We start from the raw sequence: 22,639 nt of genomic DNA on the forward strand, positions 1-22,639 counted from the left end.
TGAGTCACTCCTATAACAAGTCTCAACTGTCAGCCCAACCCTCCTGGCTCGCAAGCAGTACCTCACCGAAACCCAGACAGCAAAGATGATTTCTGGCAGCCTCACGCATGGACTCCAGATTGCGGCTTCTTGGGGGATTTGTGGTGGAACGGAAGTTACCCTTTTCTCTCGATAGCAACAAGTCTCATACACGCACAAGCAAGGAACGAAATGCAGGGAAGTTTTCAATATATTTATTGAAAAGACTGCAATCTACGATAAAACACGTGCTGCAATGATTAGGATAATTAAAAGTAATAAAAGGAGAATTGTGAAGATGAGATTTGTGAATATGAAAACCACCACCATCTTACAATAAACATGAGATATAAAATTCCAAACCAAGAAAGACTAATCTCTACCCTAGTGAGAGCTAGGTGTGATAAACCTAGTCTGCCAGTACCATGTCCATGAGAAGTGCCCTCCTGGCCTTGCTACTTTAGAATGATGTCTCTAGGTCAGACTTAATGGTGACACAAATGCCGAGTTCTGCGGAAAGGTGACGTGCAGCATAGATGGTATCTGGAAGGAACCACTCTAATGACCTTGTCTTTGTGAGATGTATTTATACTGATCATGTAGGATCCCTGACGCAAGTATATACCTAAACAACTGATAATGTGGCAGACTTGTGTCGGCAATCGCATAAACAATTTTAACAAGTGCGCATGATGTTCCTGTCACATGTAAGTGAGAAAGGGACATGATGACAATATCTATGTTTATCACTGATAGTAACAGCAATAATGACGCCTTCCCAGAATGACACTGATAATGAAAATCAAAACATTTCTTATAAACGTAAGCAATGGCAGCAAGCCAAAAGAAATAATAAAACCGTGGGGAATGAACTAGGATGCACCTAACTGATGGAAGCTTGGACCAACACTCAGGAGTAAACTGCTGTGTAAGAAAATCAGGGTCACCTGGTACTGGACTGTGGTCTCTGGCTACTTGCCTGTTCGCCAATGGGCAAGAGTAAGGCTAAGACCAAGTGTCCACAAGAGAGTGAGCAAGAACTTCTTTGAATGGGATTAAGGGCTCAGAGGAAGCAGACCCTAGTTGCAGAACTTATGTAAAGATGTTGTTTTAACATTAAGGGAAGGCATTAAAAGGTCCAGGTTCTCAGCAACATGTCTAATTACCGCCGTAAAGAAAGCATTCTCTGTTGGCAGCTGATGGGAGAAATCAACAGTGTGTACAGGGAAGAGCAAGTTCATTGGTGGCCTATAAACCCATGTACAAACGATCATCATAACGTGGTGGTTAATCATCTCCATCATTACCACTGTCATCTTTGAATAGTTGTAAACACTGGCCAGAACTGAAATCAAAAGAAGAATCTTAAGTAGCCCAAGAGTAGTGTTTAAAGCAGGTTCTATGGGAATCAGGTGTGCTGAAGAAGAGTAGAAGCCTCAGTCAGGGTCATGACAGATTCCACTCGGGTCATACACTGGACTAAGCTGTGGAACACCTCCCTTCCAAACCCCCTCCCCACTACGAGCTGATGGCATAGGGACTAATGCAGATCTTCGAGCTGGAATGAGAGTCAGCACAGAAGTCAGTGTGGAACCAGAAATGGGTTCCAGGGGCTCAAATGAAGCCAAAGACCAATCAGTCAGCACTAACACAACAGGAGGCCATTGTGAATCTTTGGAGCTCGAATGTGTGCCAGAGGGAATCGGAAGAGTGACAAAAATATGCAGCATGGCCTCCTTTAAGTCCTCAATGTGCTGCACCATCAGTGGTGGTTAGGGGAACTTTGGGTACATCAGAATCAACTATGGGAACCGCTTTTCAACGTGGGCTCAGAACTGAGATCTAGTGGCAAAAGATGCAAGGAAGTGTTTTCCTTAACCTTTTCAAGAGGGAGCAATGTCTACTTCCTATCTTTAAACATGTGTGATGAAGGCGTAATCGGTATTAAAGTTAACAACATGTTTGGTCACTGTAGCACAGGAAGGGCATGAGCCAAATGAGAGTGATTATCAAACTGAGGTGCAGGTCTCAAGATGATTCCCTAGAACCAAAATTTACGGTTTCATCTGCAGAGAGATTACAGGTTTTGTCAATCTGTTTACAGTATAAAAAAGTCAAAATCCTTAGCTACCAAGGATAATAATCAACAAAGTAAGTCTACTGGCTTTAACATGAACATAAATAAACATGTGTTCTCTGCCTACAAACCCATCGAACATAGGAAGAATGAAAGCACAATACTGTACATGAAGCCAACTCTTCCTCTGGAGAAAAATAATGTTGTCAGATTTAGATTGGGGGGAGGGGGAATGTGTGTTGGGGGAGTGTGTGTGTGTGTGTGTGTTCTGCTGCATCTGTCACAGTTCACAGTGTATTAAACATTCCTGAAGTATTTGTTAGGGAGTTTGTAAATTCTCTTTTATTATGTCTGATGTAGTGTTCACAATGTGAAAGCCCTTTTGATTGAAAATGTCAGAGCACACACATAAAAATCTGTTATTATTGTATTTGTCAGCGGTGACAACCCCGTTTTTTGCATTTGCCAGACAGTTCACAGTGTAAAACCCCCTTCTATTAGATTAGTTAAAGTTGACAATATAAAACTCCTTCCTATTCTAGTTTGACAAAGAGTTCACAACATAAAATCCCTTCCTACAGTGTTCGAGAAATAAGGAGGTCCCAGGGCAGTCGGAACTTAATAGTTTCAACTGTGTCTATGTGGGTCTTTCACCTCTGGTGGTCTGGAGCCTCTATACCTCAGAGGCTCAATCTGCAGACCAAGTGCCCCTTTTAAAATTTGTCTCCAAGTGTAACTAGGCAGTGTAGTACCAGACACATGGAACTAAATACTTTTATCAAAATTACAAATATTTACAAGGTTTTAAGTGAAACTGCAAGTTTGGGCCCCTTTGATAGGGGCCTTGAGAATTAACCAGTTGCAAATCAGATACACGAAGAAATATCACAGTGGACAATTAACTCTCTAAATGTAGTCTGCTCCAGTTAGATGCAAGGGACCATGTGACAATTAGAGCATCACAAGGCACTAAACCCCCTCAAAAAGCAATGGTCCCAGCTTACTGGAAAACTTGAGGTTTTTCATAATCAAAAATGTTAAGTCTACAGGCTTTGGATAGCTGTTCACAATGTAAAATAAGATTCCTTTGGGACCACATTTTACAAGCAATAATTCAAGCCTGTTGAGTAACATGAACATAAATGAATAAGTTAGCTCCCTTCAGTAATGCTCTTTCTAAAAGTACATTCTTCACCTTTATAATATCCTCGTTGCCAGACTGGATCTGAAGGGTCGCCTCTGTGAAGCAGTCAGGTGCGACTTTGGCACACTGATGAAGAATCCCAGAGATGTCAATAGGGAAGCCATCACCTGGATGTGGTTCATGACTGGTTGAGGTGAGCCCGTCTTCTGAATCCAGTTGTCTAGATACGGAAAGACTGGTATTCCCAACAATCAAAGTCACTTTCTTGAACACCCAAGGGACACTAGTGAGGCCTCAGGGGAGCATGGAGAATTCAAAGTGCTTGTAGCTTACCTTAAACCGCAGGAAGTGCCTGTGGGACTGCAGGGCAGCAAGATGAAAATAGGCATCCTACAAATCCAATGCCACCATCCAGTCACCTGGATCCAAGGCAAACAGATCTTTAGTCAGAGTGAGCATCTTGGACTTGTCCTTTTTGAGAAATGAGTTCAGAGGGCAGAGGTGTAAAACATGATGAAGACCTCTGTCCTTGGGTGCCAGAAAATAAAGGGGGTGGCGCAATCTCTTGTAGCTCTCAAGAAACCCTGTACTCCAGAAGCGTAGGTGGTTTGTTTGGAGGGGTAGACAGGAAGGGCAGGCATAGCCTTCCTGGACAATTTAAATCATCTATCTGCCCGATGTGATGCTTTGCCACCTATGAGGGCAATGGCTTATCCAGCCTCCAACAAGGTGACAGTGTGCCGCTGATGACAAAACTAAAGAGGTTTTGCTGTCACGGTAGCAGGAGGAAGGTGTGTGAAGGGTTGGCTTGCTCATTGCCCCTGGGGGCCTGGATGCTGTCAGCCTGATTCATGACCTCCATCGCAAAAGGTTTGGGTGGGAGCCCCGTTGCTGTGGAGGCAGTCTGGTTGTACCTGTTGAGTGCCTCTTCTGAAGTCTTGAAACAGGTGATATTGTTTGGGACCTGCCGTACAGGCGCTGCAATGCCTAGAGAACGCGATGTTGCCCTGCTTTCTTTGAAGTGCTCTGGTGCCGAGTATGCCTTGTCTCAAGGTGACATCAAATGGCATATCCATCAGTGATGCCAGGCATCACTTGCAAAGCCTACAGATCGTATCCATGTGTGGCCCTGAAGCAACAAGCTGGTACCAAACGCTCCTACTCAGACAGTTAGTAGTGTCCAGGCTTGATTGTATCACATACGTTGCAGAGCCCTGGCCTTCCTGAATTATCTGTTGCAGGTTGGTACAAAGTTCATCCGGGATTATGGGCAAGATATTGCTTACCATATCTCACAAAGCATGCATGTACCACCCCAGTTTATGGCAAAGGGTGGCAAAGGGGAACATTTGACCTCCATGTGTTTTGACTCTGCCTGGTGGGGTGGTCAGAAACTCAAGTGGGCTGGTGGAGGCTTGAACCATTAAGCTTCCTGTTGTTGGGTGCTGCAGGAGGAAAGCCAGGTCCTCAGGCGCTGGCCTGTGTCAACTGTCTATGTGTCTCAAAAGAGCAAACTCCATGTGAACAAAACTGTATCTGTAAGTGCTTCATGGAATGGTAGGGGTAGTTCTGAAAAGATCTGCATTGGCTAAAGACCCAAGTACGTTTGTTTTAACCTTCACTGACGGTAGATGGAGATCAAGAATCCTGCTTATGGTCATTGCGAATGAGGTAGATTCCTCTGGAGAGGAGGCAGAATGAGAGTTGACTCGAGTGTCAGGTGAAGTGTTAAGGCCACCAGCCTCTACGAGGCCCAAAAAAAGATCTTGTTTATTATGCATTTGCGAGTTATCATTGCCGTCATGCAGCCCATGGACTAAAAACCTGTGTGGTAGTGGAAGCGTGTCAGAATGAAGTTGTGGAAGATGCTGAGGTGGGAGCTTCTTCAAACAAGGGTGCGGTGAATTTGCTCCAGAGCCTGAAAAGACCATAGGCTCTCCCTCCGCATCGGCCATGTTTCTGTACTGGAAACTAGCGGAGGGATCAGCGCTGTATGAGGAGTAGGAGCAGGCAGCAGCCTCTGAGTTAGGGCAAACCCTGGAAAGGGGTTGAGCGGTACAGTCAGGGACGGATTCATCAGCAGCAACTTGACTGAAGGCCTACTCAGATAATGGGACCTGAACACACACAAAGAGTGATCAAGAAGAGTACCGAAAATATGTAACATAACCCTCTTGAAGGCTTTTATCTGCTGTGGAGTCACTGATTGCCCTGGGAACTCAGGCTAGATCGTGACTAATCAGGGGATCAGATCTGTGCTGGGTGACCAGAACGGAGAGATCTGGGAGTACCCTAATGGTTAGGCGACTTCTTCTGACAAGAGTGGCGGGAAGTACGGGGGCAATGTTTCGATTTGTGTGTTTTCTCTTGTTGGTTCTACTAGAGGATTTGGAGTGGGATGACAACCTCGACTAAGGAACTGCCTCAGAACAGAGAATGCATCTGTGACTTTAAACGGGACCAGGTTTTCCAAGCATTCATGCGATGCTCAGGGACATAGAGTCTGGCCTAGAGTTCGGCTGCTTGCATTCATCAGAGCTCATTTGCTGCATGACTTTGAATCATGCAAGGAGTAAAACACCAAAGACAAACCTTGTGAGGGTCTGTCACCCATTTCGGTTTGTGGCAATCCCTGCAGGGTTTAAATCTGTAATTTTAGGGGGCATGCTCTGGATCTGCTTCAGAATGCGCTGAAAAAAGGAAGTGAGAGTGAAACACAGAGGTTGCGGATATATTGTGGCCTACAATAATTTCCAGGGTGGGACAGACCTGACGCACAGCACCACAATGCCAACTGTTAGCGCACCAGGTAATTACTGGGAAAAATCTTCAGATCCAGAAGGGCACCTGATGGAATTCACAAGGTGAGGAATCTGTAGTTAGACGTATTCAGCACAAAAAGGATGCAAAATGAAACATATATGTAAGAATTTTAGAAACAACATCACAACATGGTGACTTGAACAAGGAAAGTTGATCAGGTAAATACGGAAGGTTTTGTTGGAGCAAAGATAAAACAAACAAAAGAAAATCTGACAATTTATCCTTACAAGTTATTAGTTTGTGTGTTTTCGCACTAGGCCACAAATTAAGCCCAGCCGCCAGAGCAAATGGATTTGAGGATGTCAGGGAACTACCACGATAACATTCCACATCTTCTGGTAGCAATTCAAAAGCACTCAGCTGGATCCACTCAATCAAAACACATAGAGATGTTGTTTGTGGACCTCGGGCTTAGGTCTCCGCTTTGCTGGTGAGACAGCAAGAATTCCCAATGAGAAAGCCTAAGTAGTGGGCACAGGCTCTGGTTCAACAGGTTGGAATACCAGACCCTCTTAGTCGAATCTGGTATCGCAAGGATGAGAACTGCTCAGTCCACCTAGACCTTCTGAAGAACTAGCGGAATCAGTGAAAGTGGTAGGAACGTGTACAGTAGGGAGGAGTCCCACCAAGTTAGCACTAAGCTCAGAGAACCTTGAAAAGGAAACTCCATTGGCATAAAGAGCAAGTTACTTACCTTTGATAGTGCCTTATCTGACAGAGACATATTCTAGTTTAAGATTCCTTACCTTAGAATTGCACCCAGGCGTCAGTCTAGATCCGGAGATTTTTCTCGAGCAGTACACCTGCGCACTGTCAGATGGGGTTGAGGGTGCTCCTATGGAGTCGGACTGCCCAAATATGAGGCGCATGGCCTCATAAAACTCTCAGAGTTAGGCAGGGGTCGCTCCAGCTCCTGGAAACTTGGGGAGGCACTGAAGCGACCCAGATGTAGGTTCTGAGGAAGGAGGCCTGAAACGACAACGCTTCCTTTCCCTCGTCTTGTCGGCTGAAGGACAGAGTGAAGTAAAAAAATAATTGTTTTTCTTCAACTTCTTTTTGTGCCTTGACTTACCCGACCATCCCGAGGAATTGGAGTGGGAAGATGAAGAATGGGGGCTCCGCGACTGTTCTTGGGACCTTCATCTCAACCGAGATCGGGAGCGCCGAGGAGCAGAGTGCCGGGCCGCAATGAGCTTTAGGGTCCATTCCCTCAAAGCTTCTGTACTGGCTGGTGCGGAAATAAAAGAACAGAAGTCAGCGCACCGGGGTGGCACCTATACAGGTCCTGCGACTTCATGATGCCAACCACTGATGCAGAGCAAACCGACACCATCTGACGGCACACGGGGTACTACTCGAGAAAATTCTCTGGATCCAAACTGACACCTGGGGGAATTTCTAAGGTAAGGAATCTGCAACTAGAAGTCTCTATCAGATAGACCCAACAAAGTGCATCCTCAGAGGTAGCCAAAGATCTAACACTGGTCCGCCCCTTTGGGCAAGGGTGCCCTGCACTGCTTTCTGATTCAGGTATCACATGAGGTTGGCCAGAGGGAGGTGGTAGCTGACTGCCTCTGGAGTGATGCTGAGAGAGCCTGCCAGGTGACTGGACATCACAGAAACCTCTGGTGGTAGGCGCAGACACCACCACAGATGGAGTGTTCAGATGGAGCAAGAGACCCCAGACTGTCCTGTTTTTTTGTAGCACTGAATGGCAATCATACTTGAACTTAGGACTTGGACATATCTCCCATGATGGAAAAGAGAAAAACCTTCAGGGCAAGGTAGATAGCCCGCAGCTCCAAAAGAAGGACATGAAATTGCTGAACCACCAAATATCAGAAACCTCTGATCTCCACATTTTTCAAGTGACCTTCTCAAACCACAGACAATGAGTCTAACAACCACAAGGTCTAGGTGGGGCAGGGAAAATGATTTACCTCACATCAGGTTTATCCCTGTCACACACCATTGAAGGTCTTGGTCTGCCTCTCTGAGGTGCAAATGGACCCACTGAAGTCAAAGGTTCCGCTGCAGAGCCTGCATGTGCCAACAAGTATGAGACTCTAGCATGAGGCCAGAAGACCAAAAAGACTCAAAAACATTTGGGTCATAATAAGAGTTTGTGCCCAAAATATTGGGATTATATCCGAATGAAGCGAAGCCGCTGCAAGGGTGGAAAGGCCCTCTGCACCACTGTGCCCAGGATGGCCAAAATGAAGGGATCCAGTGCACAGGTTGAAGGTGGGACTCACGCTCTTGATGGATAAGCAAAGGGAGAGTAGCAGTGAGACCATTGGCCACAGGTGATCTAAGACTAGCTGCAGAGATGGTGACTTCAGAAGCCAGTGGTCAAGGTATGGGAATACACAAATCCCCAAACCTCCTCAGGAAGGTGCTTACAAAACTGAAGTACAAGACAGGTCTCAACTTCAGCATCCTTCTGGGGACCAGTAAATAACAAGAGTAACAACTGTATCAGTAAATATACCGTTCTCAACCTCTGGAAACACTCAGTTGCACCCTTGGTGAGCCAAGATCGAATTTCTTCAGGATAGTAGCATGACTTGTCAACACCTAAAAAACAACTGGGAGTGGTGGGGGATGTGGGTCCATGGGGCAGGCTGAGGAGTGGATTTGTGAGGAAGGAAATAGCCAACTTCAAAGACCCATTAGTCTGAAGTAATGGCATGCAAAAAAGGCAAATAAAACCCAACTCTACCCCCTATTGGCTTCATTCGACTACATGAAGAACTAATGTAGCTTGGCAGCACCTGTAGGAGACAAAAAAAAGGAGGAATGCTATCCTTGTGGCTTGTTATAACCTCTACAACTGTCCTTGCTCCTGGATCTGTGAAAATGCTGGGCATTCAGTTCTACAGACTGCCTCTGACAAGAGGCAAGACTTCTCAAGAAGCCACAGAATTTCCTGTGTCGATAGGTGTTTTGGCAAACATGGGAAAGCCTTATCCCCAAAGGGTCTGGCCCTACTAAAGGGCATGTCAATTAAGGAGACTTGGACATTCTCAGAAATGCTGCTATTCCTCATTCAGGCATGCCACCAGAACACCAGTATACTTCAGTATCTATAGCCTAGGGAACACAACCCAGTATTCAGGCTGCTCCTCAGAAATTACATGGTCACATCCTGGTCATCATGCACCATTTGTGTAGAACAATTTCTGAAGTCTTCCAAAATAGAGTGCAAAATTTCGCTCACCATATACAAGGCAAAGGTATAGCTACCTGAAAGTTGTGCAAAAAACAATAAGTAAAGAGCCAGTAAAGCAAAAGACACATGTTTACCCAAGACATCTATTTGCTTGGACTCCCTATAATGGCCAGCTGAAGGAAATGCATGCAAATTGACCTTACTAGTGGAATTCCTGAACTACCACTTTCCAGAGTGGGATGCTTAGCGAAACGTGATGCATCTTCAGGAGAAGGCCTGTGCCGGCAAAAAGTAAAGTGGCTTGTTAAAGGACCAGAGCACCGCTTGGACAAGTCACAGTCCAACCATCAGTTATTCTGGAACACCTGGTATATCCGGCAAGAGGATGGCCACAGATATACTAAATGATTTGTCAAGCCTATGCGGGGCTTAGGAGCATACAGCTGGAACCCTGCATAGACAGACCATGGACCTATATGAGAGACTTACACCAATGCATCAATACATCCAATTTACAAGTAGGAGGGGTGGCTCAGGCCCTGGTATAAAAGTCAATCCTGGTCTGCCATGTTTCTCAATATTGTTTCTTTAATGTTTTTTTGCAATGCTCCTCCTGGTGCTGTGTCTTGTGCATATTAAAAAACAAAAAAAAAAACAATCAGTTATACATTCAATGAAGACCGGCAAAGGCTCAGAATTTTCATAAGAAGACTGACTTGTCAACAGTAGTTAAATGCAGGTCAAGCCAAAAAACTACCATTATAAAAGATACACTCTTCTCTCGAGGGGACTCAAAGGAGGCAACCAGAATTCTCTAACTCCAGCTGTAGCCCATCATTTTCCTATTAGAGGGTATACGCTGATCAGCAGCCTCTAGACAGTTCTGGGTGCCATATTCAAGGTTCTGTGTTTCTTAGTCTAGGCCAAAAATTGCCTTCAGCCTCTTGTAATATAAGCTTCATGACAAGGAGCATGTAGGCAGTCCTCCTTAGCCACCAGCTGTGCTTTGTAATCTAATACGAAGCTACAGGCTGGAAATGCACCAAAGTGGGCTCCAGATATGACATCAAGAGTCAGAATCAGCAGTATAAGATTTAGGACTGCCAACAATCCAGGAATAAATGGTGGGACCTGCGGCCAGAGGATTGAGTGTTGGACAGCACAAGAGGAAGGTTCAGACAGAGACAGGAAAAGACCCGCCAGTGGAGTCTAGCCTGGACACCCTAACAGATCTGTGGGGCCCTCATTTTGTTGTGGCTTCAACAATGACATTCGAAAGTCGGAGTGCATCAGCCTCTGGGCAGAGAGAGAGTCTGTCAGATGACACTGGTGGAGCTGGGCCTCTGGAGCAATGATAGCACAACCTCTCCCTTTCAGACTTGTGCTTTCACCACAACTTGTCCCTCACTTCACCTTGGAGTTACCAGATGATGGAGGACAAGGCTGAGACTGGGACCATGACAGACACCTAGACTTCAAGAGTGACCAGCTTCTCTTCCTATGTTTCACAACAAAGCTTGGCCTTGTGTGCCTAGATGACCTTTAAGTTTAATAGGAAGCATTTATCACATGACTTGTATTAAGTAATAACAACTGCTAGCAAACCTCTAGGTGTATTTCATTCCATCCTTTTGCCCAATGTGATAATACAGGTAGGGGCAAACCATATGCTTTAACAACTGTTTTAACATTTTTAACAAGTCTGCACCATACTCTAGAGGGAATTGGAGCAAAGCTACTTATAAGGAAACAAGCTGGATATTCTCTTTTCAAAACAATATTCTCCCCTGAAGGTTGGTAATTACCATTACAGAATGTGCAAAGAGATTTCTGAACGTTGCAAGCACTGACTAATCTATAAACAGCACTTAAACTATGAAGTGAAACTGGTGCAGAAGAGTGCATCTGCCATCTCACCCTGCTGGAATGGCTGTTGAGAGATGTTAAGTGTAGCCACAACTGTTGTAAATTACTCTCTCTCCCACGTGATAAGCAACAGACCATACAAAACATCTAGGCCATTTGAAACCTCCACACACTTGATTGACAATCATTTCCATACCTCATGGTCACATCCTGGTCATTACCTTCCTCAGCATGAATATCGGTTCTACTTCACAGGAATTAAATGACGTCAAAGAAAATGTCAATTAATTAATGGCCACTTTGGGCACGCAATTGTGCACACATGCCAAACTTATTTCTAATTTACAGTATGGAAATAACTCATTGGAGTAATCTTCCCACATACATGACAATGCATAAAGTCAGAAACATTCATAGTCCAATAAAAACACCAACACAAGATCAACCTGAGGTACTGTAGGAATATGAATAGGAGGAATGAATTGGAGGCCCCTGTCATTTGCCTCATATTTCATGTTTTCTATGTTGCTCAGCTACTGTTACACTATCCCACAAAAGTAACTCAAGAACAGTGTGAATGGATAAGGTATATTTATAAACAAGTAGCACCAATAAACAATGACGACATCCTTAATAAAAGATAACAAACCTGGCTAGCATCCTTTACATGTATGTTATCTATCAGTTTACACAGTAACCAAAAATATTCTTTGCACCCAGTTCGGAAAAGCGGCTCTTCCTCAAAATCCTCTATCTGTGAAAAGAAAAAGTACAACTTAAAATTTTTCCTGCAAAAACAATATAGTTTCAATAGAGCAGAATCATCTTTAACACACCTACTGCAGGAAGCTGGTCTGGTGTGTAGTGGGTACCTAAGGTACTTACACCTTATACCAGGTCCAGGTATCCCCTAATAGTGTAGTGTAGGAAGTGTCTACAAGCCAGGCTCCCTAGAGGTAGCTGTGGATTAGCAGCCAAGGCTTACCTAGGAGACATGCAAAGCTCATGCAATACGACTGCAGTCACAGAGCACTTACACACATGAAAGAAAATACTCAGTGTTACAGAAATAAAGGTACTTCATGTTAGTGACACATTTACCAAAAAGTAATTGCAACTCTCCATTAGGAGGTAAGTAACACACTAGATATGTGCACTAGTAATCAGCAATAGGCATAAAAAGTGATAGAAAACAGTGCAAATGCAAATAGACAGAAGTGACCCTAAAGGGAGCCCAAACCATATATTAAAATAAAAACTGAATGCGAATGCAGGACCCCCACCTAGGTAAGTGGAATGTGTAGAGGGGACCTGGGGGAACTAGGAAACCCCAGAGTTAAGTACCACAGTGCCTCCCAGCGACCAGGGCAAAAGGAGTAATGTTATAACCTGTGTATAGAGTATATATGTATATATTTATAGCATGTAGTACAGCTAATTAACTCAATGTTATTAGGATGATAGAATTAATTTAGCATTATGTGTTTTATAGTTTTCCTGCGTAGTGTGATATGTTTATTAATGGTACACTCCAGATGGCTCCTCAGAATGTAGAGGTAATGGAATACCCGGGAGCTCAATTTAGAATGTTGAAGTGAGAGTTGTGGAGAGATGGAGCGGAGAGATGGTGTTTAAGGAGTTCCTCAATAAAACTGACTAACTGAATTACGCTGTGATTTATAACAAGTTACTGGATTTTTTCTAAACCACAGAAAAGGAAGATAATGCAACACCCAGAAAAGACTACAAGAAACCAGTGGTGGCTTCCTGAAGAGGAAGACCTGAGGAAGAAGGGGACTAAGTACAGAAGTCACAGAAGAGTCCAGTGGGGGCAGGAGCCACTACCCCCCACCTGTGGTCGCAGAAGTTGGTCGACAGTAGGAAGAAGACAGTCAGCAATGCAGCCCTGGAGTTCCTGGAGGATGCAGTCAACGTCCCCTGCCGGATGAATGACTGCAGTCAGTCAGTTGCATGGAAAAGCCACCAACAAGTGTTGGCAATGGCAGAAGTCGTGGTGAAGCAAAAGTTGAGCTGCTGGGGACCAGCAAGGTTCAGGAGGACTCAACCCACGAGGGTAGACCTAGGGGGACCCTCAGCAAGGCAGAGTGTCCACAGAAGAAAAGGCATCCCCCACAGGAGACCCACTGGAAGAGGATCCAGGAGTCGCAGAGGAGCCCACGTAGCACAACTGGAGAAGGGTGCCATGCCACATAAGAAGCATACAGAGGGCTGTGCATCGCAGGAGGAGTGCTGGCAGCTGGGGCTAGATGGAGCCTGAAGATCCCTTGGAGGAGATGCCAACAAGCCTCGGTAGGTGCAAGAGACGCGGAGCACGGGGGTACTGTCCTGTGTGGGAAGGCAAACTCCACCAAAGTTGGATTGCTGGCAGAAAGGACCAAGAGGACTACTCCGGATCACCACTTGTGATGCAGGATCCACATAGCTCAGGATGAGAGAAGATCCACGCAGCGGTCGGTATTGCAGTTGGTGCATGCAGATGCAGGGGAGTGACTCCTTCACTCCAAGGGTGATTCCTTCTCCCTTCTCATGCAGACTGAAGACTTGCCGCCCTCAGAGGATGCACAGCCGGGGAAATGTTGCAGAAGCTGGCAGGAGCCTTGGAAACAATGTTGCAAGCAGAGTCTTCGTCGTCGATGCAGATTGCTAGTTCCTGGTGGGTCCAGTTGTTGTCCCAGTGGCTAGAAGTCAAAGTAGAGGTTGCAGAGGAGTCCTGCTGGAATCTTGCAAGCCAACTGGGGACCCTTCCCAGACGAAGACCCTAAATAGCCCTGAAAGGGGGATTGGTCACCTAGCCAGGTGACCATTTATCAGGAGCGGGCTCTGACGTCACCTGCCTGGCCTGGCCACTCAGATGCTCCCAGAGGCATCTGCCCATCTTGGATTCAAGATGGCAGAACCCAGGGACCCGCTACTGGAGCTCTAGGCACAATCCCTGGGGTGGTGATGGACAGGGGAGTAGTCTCTCCCCTTTCCATTGTCCAGTTTCGTGCCAGAGCAGGGACTGCGGAGCCCTGAACCAGTGTTTATGCACGGAGTGCACCAAATGTGCCCTTCAAAGCATACCAGTGACTCGGGGAGGCTACCCCTCTCAAGCCATGTAGCACCTATTTCCAAAGGGAGAGGGTGTTACCCCCCTCTCTCTATTAAAGGAAATCCTTTTTCTGCCTGCCTGAGCTTGAGCTGTTGAAGCAGCAGGAGGGCAGAAACTGGTCTTAGGTGTGGCAGCAGCTTGGGCTGCCCAGAAAACCCCAGAAAGCTAGTAGGAGCAATGCTGGGGGTCCTCTAAGGAGCCCCCAGAGTGCATGGAATAATACTTCCAATACTGGCCTCAGTATTGGGGTATGATTCCGACATGTTTGATACCAAACATGCCCAGGTTCGGAGTTACCATTTTGCAGGTGGACATAGGTAGTGATGTATGTCTGGTAAACGCATAAAATGGCATCCCCGCACTCACAAAGTCCAGGAAAATAGAACTGCAGTTTGTGGGGGCACCTCTGCTAGTGCCGGGGTGCCCTCGCACACAGGTACTTATACCCCGCCCTCTGAGCTAGGAGGGTCTACAATAGGGGTGACTTACAGTGACCAGGTGCAGTGAATTGTAGTGAAAGGGGTGCACACATCCTTTCACGCAGACTGCAATGGCAGGCCTGCAGATACATTTTGCATGGGCTCCCCATGGGTGGCATAATATATGCTGCAGCCCATGGGGATCCCCTGGAATCCCAATGCCCTGGGTACCATATAATAGGTACTTACATGGGGGCACGAGTATGTCATATGTGGGGTGTATGTGGTTCTAGCAACCACGTTTAAAGGGAGAGAACATAATCACTGGGTCCCTGGTTAGGAGGATCCCAGTGAACACAGTCAAACACACTGACAACAGGCAGAAATTGGGAGTAACCATGCCAAGAAAGAGGGTACTTTCCTACACCTATTCAAACTTTACCTTATCTTATCAAATAACTGCATGGTTAAACCTTAAAAAGTGATCTAGCAGAGTCAGTAATCCCACTGGGTTAAATGGGCTACGTGAACAAGTTAGTTACTTTTGGTAACGCTGTTTCTTGTAGAGCCTCTACCTAGCCGCAGATTCCTCACCTAATGAATATTCCCCAGGCATCACACTGGATTCATTAAGTTTTCAGCAGTATCTCTGAGCATCGGTAGGTGGGGCCATGCTGCTCTGCAAGATGCCGTCCTGTTCCGGAAATGACGGACACAGCCCACTCCCACGAGCTGACGTCAGCTGCTTCTGAGACTGTACGCACCCCCCAGATGCAGACCCCAAAAAGAAATTTGGTACGACCTGTGTGCAGATTCCAAGATTTGTGATCCTATTAATGGAGAGGTCAACCACAGAACAGAAAGGATGAGAGAGTCAGTGAGTAATCTGTGGCTAAAGTCTCTACCACAAAGATATTTCCAGTAAATTATTCTTCCGATAGAGACTGATTCCTCACCTTTTGAATAAATACCAAGGCAGTACTTATAGGGAGGTGGATCCGTGGATGGGGTCAAACCACAAATTCCAGCAGGACTGAGTGGGCAAAATCCCCTCTTCAGCAAAGGACTATCCAGACAATAGTGTTCGTGAATTTAAGGAGGGATGCCCCATGTAGTCACCTGTCAAATGACTAGAACAGGGAATTGTGTACTCAAGCAGTAGTGACAGCTTTGGTCCTGGTAGAATGCACACATTGTCCTTCCGGAGGCTGCTTTTTAATGACTGCATAGCAGTTTTTAATGCAGAGCACGACCCAGTGAATATAGTTCTCTTCTGCACAGCCCTGCCTTTCTTTGCTTCAGAAAGCCCCACAAAAAGTTTATCGGCCAATCTGTGTTCTTTGGTACAATCGTATAATCTATTTAGAAGCTCAGAGCTCTTTTGGGGTCCAAGTGATGGAGTCTCTTTGCCTCCTTAGTGGGGTGAGGTGTACAATAGAACACCAGCAGGTTGATGTTTTGACTGAAGTGGAACAGTGTCACAACTTTAAGCCCAGTGATTAGAATGATGTCCGGTTCTGCAGAACCAATTTTTCTGGTAAGAAGGTGTGGTACGGTGGATTGACACAAAAAGCTTGAAGCTCACTTTCATGCTGCACCAATGTGACTGCAATAAAGAACTCTGTCTTGACAGTTAGGAGCATTAAAAAAACAGTTATCAAGCTGCTGAAATGGAGTGGACATCAGAAATGTGAGCATTAAGTAAAGGTCCCACTTCACATGACTAAGTGAGAGGGAGGAAAGAAATGTTGTAAACCTTTCAAAAAGCACATAACTCCTGGAGACAAACAAAAAGGCCTGATTTGGCTATCTCAAAAAGGCCAAAAGAGCTGAAAGGGCTGATAGACACCCTTTACCTGTGCCCAGTGCAAGGCCTAGCCAGGCAAAACACAAACAAAACCACAAACCATAAGATCATTTAGACTGGAGAGGTTAACGCTGGCCAGTGAGAGAAAAAACTCCACTGCGCGTCACTTAGCGGACATTTTCAGAACACCAAACAGCGTGGAGTGGGGGAAAACTCTGCGAACTCCGCCGGCGGAAGGGAATTCTTCGCCCACCCTCTACTTAACGGGCAGAGACTAAATCTAGGTACAGATTCCTTTCCATTGAGTTCTGAAGTCAGACTGGAACCAGAAGAATTTTGTGAGCAGTACCTCTGCGCGCCGACATGTGGAGTCGGTTGGCTCCGTGCCCACCGGCAGCGCCGTCCGGGCCTAAAATGATGTTGCAGTGCCTATATAGGCACCACCCAGATACGCCAACGCCAGTTTATTTTCACGACTTTCCATGCCAGAAGTGCGGAGCCATAAAGAACACTATAACACTGACCACTGGTGTGTCAAAACCAGGGAACTGAAAGGCAAGTCCCTGCCTGCAGAAATCCATTTGCAGAGAAGGGATAATGTGAGAGTCAGTAAGGAAACTGCAGCTTGATATTGTCTCTATCAGATAAGGAGTTACTAAATATAAGTAACTTGTCCATCTGACAGAGACTTCAAGCTGTAGATTCCTCACCTTTCAATAGATAATCAAGCAAACCCATCCCCGGAGGTGAATCTGCAAACCAATTTCAAATGAGAAAATCCTGCAGGACCAAAAGGGCAAAGTGCCTATTCCTACGAACCTGACTGTCCAAGCACTAGTGTTTGGCAAATGTGTGCAGAGAAGCCCATGTTGCTGTCTCCACAGACATCGAAGACTGGATCTTCACGTGCTAACGCAGTGGTCGCAGCATTAGCTCGAGTAGAATGAGCATGCAAATCCTCAAGGGGTTGCTTTTTGACCAGTGTGTAGCAGAGCTTAATGTAGAATACATCCCATCTGGAGATGGTACACATCTGCACTGCCCAACCTTTCTGTGCACCCACACAGCCTAGAAAGAGTTGGTCATCCACCCACAACTTTTTTGTATCATCAAGATAGAATGTCAACACTCTTTCTGTGTCCAGGCGGTGAAGTTTCTCCTCTTCCTTTGAAGGATGTGTTGGTGGGTAGAAAGTAGGCAAGATGATGGATTGGCCTACATGAAAGGCATGACCACTTTTGGCAGAAAAGTGGCCCAATTGCAAACCACCACTTTGCCAGGTCAGACAGAAAAGTAGGGCGGCTTAAGTGAGGCCTGCAGCTCACTTACCCTGTGGACAGATGTTATAGCCACAAGGAAGGCTGTTTTCAAAGTGAGAAGCCTGAGAGGACAATTGTGGAGAGGCTCGAAAGGAGCACACATCAGAAAGGATAGAATCAAAGTCTGATTCCATTGGGACATAATAAATGGAGGGAAGAGTTTAGTAAGACCTTTGAGGAACCTATGCACAATAGGAGACTTAAACAAGGAGGGTTGATCAAGCAACCACAAACCAGAAATAGCAGACAAATATCCCTTTAGAGTGCCCAAAGCAGAGCCTTGCTGAACAAGGGAAAGAATGCACAACACAACCTCAGAGAGAGGGGCAGAAAGGGGGTTAACTGACTTGTCTGTGTACCATGCCACAACTTTCTTCCAACTACAGACTTATATTGTTTCGGTGTAGGGACGCCAGGCTGCCAAGATTATGTTACAGACTTCTGGAGGAAGATCAAAAGATGTCAACTGCCGCCACTCATTCTCCATGCAAGAAGGAAGAGAGTGGACAGGTTTGGGTAAAATACCCTCCCCTGCTACTGCGATAGAAGATCTTCCTAAACTGACAGACTGATCGGAGGCTCGATGGAAAAACTCTGCAGCTCGAGATACCGAACTCTCCATGCCCAATCCGGAGCCACAAGGATGACTTGGGCATCTGGAGTGGTAAGGGTGGAAAGGCGTATAGCAGGTCTGAATTCCACTCAACACAAAAAGCAACTCTGAGTGATTACTGCCTTGGTAACTCCAATGTGCAAAACTGCTAATGTTGTGCGTTCTCAGCGGAGGCAGAGGCGGACAGATCTAACCAAGGCTTTCCCCCACTGCTTAAAGAGAACTTGCACCACCTCTTAATGGAGACGTCCTTTGCGATCTGCTAGGCATTTTTTGGCTGTGTTCCTCCCCTCTGGCATTCAGATAGCCTGCTAGATGTTGAACCACCTGGGTTATCCTCTGCCGTTCCAACCATGTCGAGAGGCGTAGAGCCTTCTGATAAAAGGTCTACAACCCCACTCCCCATTTGTTGCAGTACCACATGACAGTGGTGTTGTCCTCACTGTGCCATCCACTCTTTACAATTTACATGGCCCCTTTAGCAGACCTGAGCCACAACTATGGCCTTGAGGTATTGTCCTATGCCGATGACACACAATTGATGGCATTCGGATCACACGGAGCTCCAGCATGTTGATGTGGTCTGGATTCTACCGGAGACCAGAGTCCTCTCATCTACAAATGTCGCAGAATGCTACCACATACTAGGAGTGATCTATCTGTCACTACTGTGAGATCTGGTTGGGGAAGGGAGAGGGCTCTGCCTCTGACCCAATTGTAGTTCGTTAGCCACCACTGCAGGTCTTCCACAGTTACCTTTGCGATCTGGATTATGTCAGAGAGATTACTCTGATACTCCGCCCACTTCAACTCCAGGTCCTGCATATGCCATCTGGCACGTATCACTAGCAGGATGCAGGAGGCCATGAGGCCCAGCAGCCTCAGAGTCATTCTCACCAAAATCCAGGATAAAGGCTCAAATATCAAATATCGTAGCCTGAATATCTTGGGCTCGCCGTTCAGGAGGATAAATCAGAAACAGTACTGTATACTAATGAAAGGGAGCATCTGAGAGGGAGTCAGGTATGCCTTTGGCACATTTATAGTGAACCCCCGAAAATGCAGGAAGTCTGCCGTAGTCTGGAGGTGGGAAACAACAGCCTAAGGTGAGCCCATCTTCAACAACCAGCTGTTGACTTGGCGGAAGACTGAAATCCATGATCTCTGCAGATGAGCCACAACCACCTCAAACACCCGAGGGGTGCTATTAAGGCCAAAGGGAAGCACCGTCAACTGAAAGTGCTTGTGGCCGACTGTAAACTGCAGGTACCGCCCATGGGCAGGAATGAGAGGAATGTGAAAGTAGGTGTCCTGCAAGTCAAAGGCTAATGTACTCCTGGCTCACCAATTCACTCTGCTCCCGGCCCCCCGTGCCCTGCAACGAAGCACCTGCTGTGCCCCAAGGGTCATTCACCACTTGCGAACGTCAACACTCCAAGGGGACTCCAAGGAACCACCTCTAAACTTACTTATACAGACCTTTTCCAAGTGGTCTCCGCAGTGGCCCAGCACCAGCTCCAGAGACTTGCCCCCCCCGCTGGAACTGGGAACTGCCCAAACCTCTCCAGCTAGCACAGTGTGCCCACCAACGCCCTCAACCAACCCACAAACAAAGAACTTAGCAAAGCAACTGCGTGATTTTATATGTATTTTTAAAGGTGACTTTCCATTGATTCCCAAGGTGCCTAATTACGCACAAGGACAAACTTCAAAAGTCCATATCTACAAAAGTACTTAACCAATTTTCGATAATCATGGTCTTAAAAATATATAAGAATCTGAAGTACTTTTATAAATTGGTGGGCAGTAGTTGTTTGCACCGGCAACAGAACTTTAACAAGGTGTAGGTTCTGACCTCTAAGGTGGGGAGGTGGAGGTCAAAAACTTCAGCACACTGCACTACCACCACAAAAGAAGCACTCTCTTCAGAGGGTGAGAAGGCCTCAATCAGGAGAGGTGCAGAAACCACCAGTGTCTTGTAGGTCATCATAATTGTTATTTTCACGGGAGGGCTGACCAATCTCATCATCTGCATCATAATCTTTGAGTGAATCTCTACCAAACAAGTCATGTAATGTGTGAGGTTATCCTTCTTAAGGTGGAACATCATGCTGTACAGTTTGAGGGTCAATAACCACTGAGTACAGTCTTGGTCAAGGTGGTAGTGGCACCAACCTGAGTCAGAGGGCACAATGGGCACCTCCTTATATGGCATTGATGGAGTTTACATTGACGCTCTGGGAACTGGTGAGGGTTGTTGAGCAGGATGCAGATTAAGTATGGGCTCCGGAGGGTCCAACTAGTGCTGAGGGCGAATCTGACTAGTGGTAAACCAGATGAAGGGCGTTGCGGCTCCATGGAGTCTGAGGGCGAGCTAGAGGGTGTTGAAAAGTATCGAAAGAGTCAGATCATAGCCTAGTGGACATCCTGGATCTGCCTCGGTGTTACAGAAGGCCCTGGAAACTAGGGCTGCGCCAAGACACTTTTGGTGATGGACGAGGCCACTGACAGGCCCGAGACTAAGAGGCATGGGACTGTCCCACACCCTCTCAAGATGTCAAAAGTGGGGGAAAGGACTGAGTCACATTTGGATTTTTTGTTCTTCTTTTTCGTCTTAGTTGATTTTTTGGAGCGTTTAGACAGACCCCAGGATTCAGTCCTGTTGCTGCTAGACCAGGAACTGGCCTGAAAACAATTCTTGGTCTTGAACTTGTGATGATGTGGGGTCTTGGCAGCATAGAGCTTCATCTATATACTCCAATATGTGTTGCGCCGAGTGCCGCTCCACAAGCCGAAGGTTCGGCTCGGGACGCGCCCCGAGCCTTGCATATGTTTGTCGAGGCCCCAAATTGGGCATGGGGCCTCGTTTTCTCTTCGGTGCGGCGCATCCCCAGTAGATCCTGCTGCCCCCACTCACCTCTTTTCTTTCTTTTCTTTCCTGTCGCCCTTGTTTAAAGCTCCTTATATACTTACTATCTTTCCCATGTTTGTTTCTCTTTTCCCAGCATGCTTCCTTTTTTCCCTGCATGCACTGGTTCCCTATTCACGATGGTATTTTTTCTATAGCATTCTAACACTGTATCCCAATTCAAGATGGCACCTTTTTACTTCCTGTCAGTTACTTCCTGTTCCTGGGGTATATAAGGTGCGTGATTCTTGTTCTCTTTGCGCTGAAACACTTCTTGTTAGATGGTGATCTTCGCTCCTGTTTCTCTGCATCTGCTATTGAAACTGACTTTGTTCCAGCTTTTTTCCTGGTCATTTTTTACTTTTGTTTTGATTTTCTTTTACTCTTGTTTGTTTCAGGAGTTCCCTCTTGTTGCGGTTTTTTCCCTCTGGGACTCCTTCTGGAGGGCACGGACTGCCTTTGGCGTTCCCTCCGTCAGCAGCACCATGGCCACCAGAAAGGGTCGCCCCTATTTGGGCCAAGGAAGAACTTACAAGAACAAGAAGCCTGCCACACTTCCAGTGGGTCACAGACACAGATTACGAGTAGGTCGTGACAGTATGGCCTTTGGGTTAATTGACGCACAGTCACTTGCAAGCCTTGAAGTCGTGGCTCGACCCCAGGCACCACAGGCAAACCTGTTGAGGATCTGTCAGACATCTGCTCACAAAAATCCTTACAGGGCTTCAAACCTGTCATCTTGGGAGGTGACATTTCCCCTGCACACTGAAAAATGACAGTCAAAAAACTATATCAAAGAGACAAGAGGTAGACCTGGATTGGCAACTAGTGGCGCTGGAATAAAGGAACTGACTTCAGCGCACAGGAGTGGCATCAATATGGGCCCCACATGTCCTTTCCAGAGCAGGACAGAGACAATGCGGAGGCACACTGAGACACCTAGTGGTGCACAGAGGTACTGTTCAAAGTTTGAGGATGAATTCTGGTGTCTTGGGAAAGTTCAAAAGGTGAGGAATCTGTGTCTAGAAGTCTCAATCAGAACTCAATGTGCCAAGTGGTGCCAGGAGGACAGTTGTACTGGAGACAGAGTATAGACTAGGGTTGTACTCTTGGGAAGCATGCAAAAAGGGCAGTGGTACTGTACTCAGGAAGTGGCCAACACCACACCTTTAGACACAGAGTCTGTAGGCCACGGGAGAACGGCGCACAAAGATATGGTGAAGGATGTACACATTGCCCAAGCTGTGCGTTGAGTCAGAGGCACTGAGGGCAGTAGCACAGAGTACAAGCTTAGGCCAATGGTCATACTTTGCTCTCAGTAGCTACTGAGGGCAGGACGTTTTTTTTTTGTTTATTCAGAT

The 22,639-nt window shown here is 46.3% G+C and overlaps 1 protein-coding gene across 2 annotated transcripts in view; it reads right to left on the bottom strand.

Moving 5' to 3' along the window:
- The window catches only part of USP34 (ubiquitin specific peptidase 34), a 1,940,069-nt gene that overhangs the window by 1,157,068 nt on the left and 760,362 nt on the right, over window positions 1–22,639 (bottom strand). For both annotated transcript variants that reach the window (XM_069234398.1, XM_069234397.1), the window contains one exon: window positions 11,750–11,854. In XM_069234398.1, the coding sequence (XP_069090499.1) occupies window positions 11,750–11,854 (105 nt within the window). The remainder of the gene's footprint in view (window positions 1–11,749; window positions 11,855–22,639) is intronic.

The sequence above is a fragment of the Pleurodeles waltl genome, chromosome 5 (genome assembly GCF_031143425.1).
Source record: "Pleurodeles waltl isolate 20211129_DDA chromosome 5, aPleWal1.hap1.20221129, whole genome shotgun sequence".
Taxonomy (NCBI): Eukaryota; Metazoa; Chordata; class Amphibia; order Caudata; family Salamandridae; genus Pleurodeles; species Pleurodeles waltl.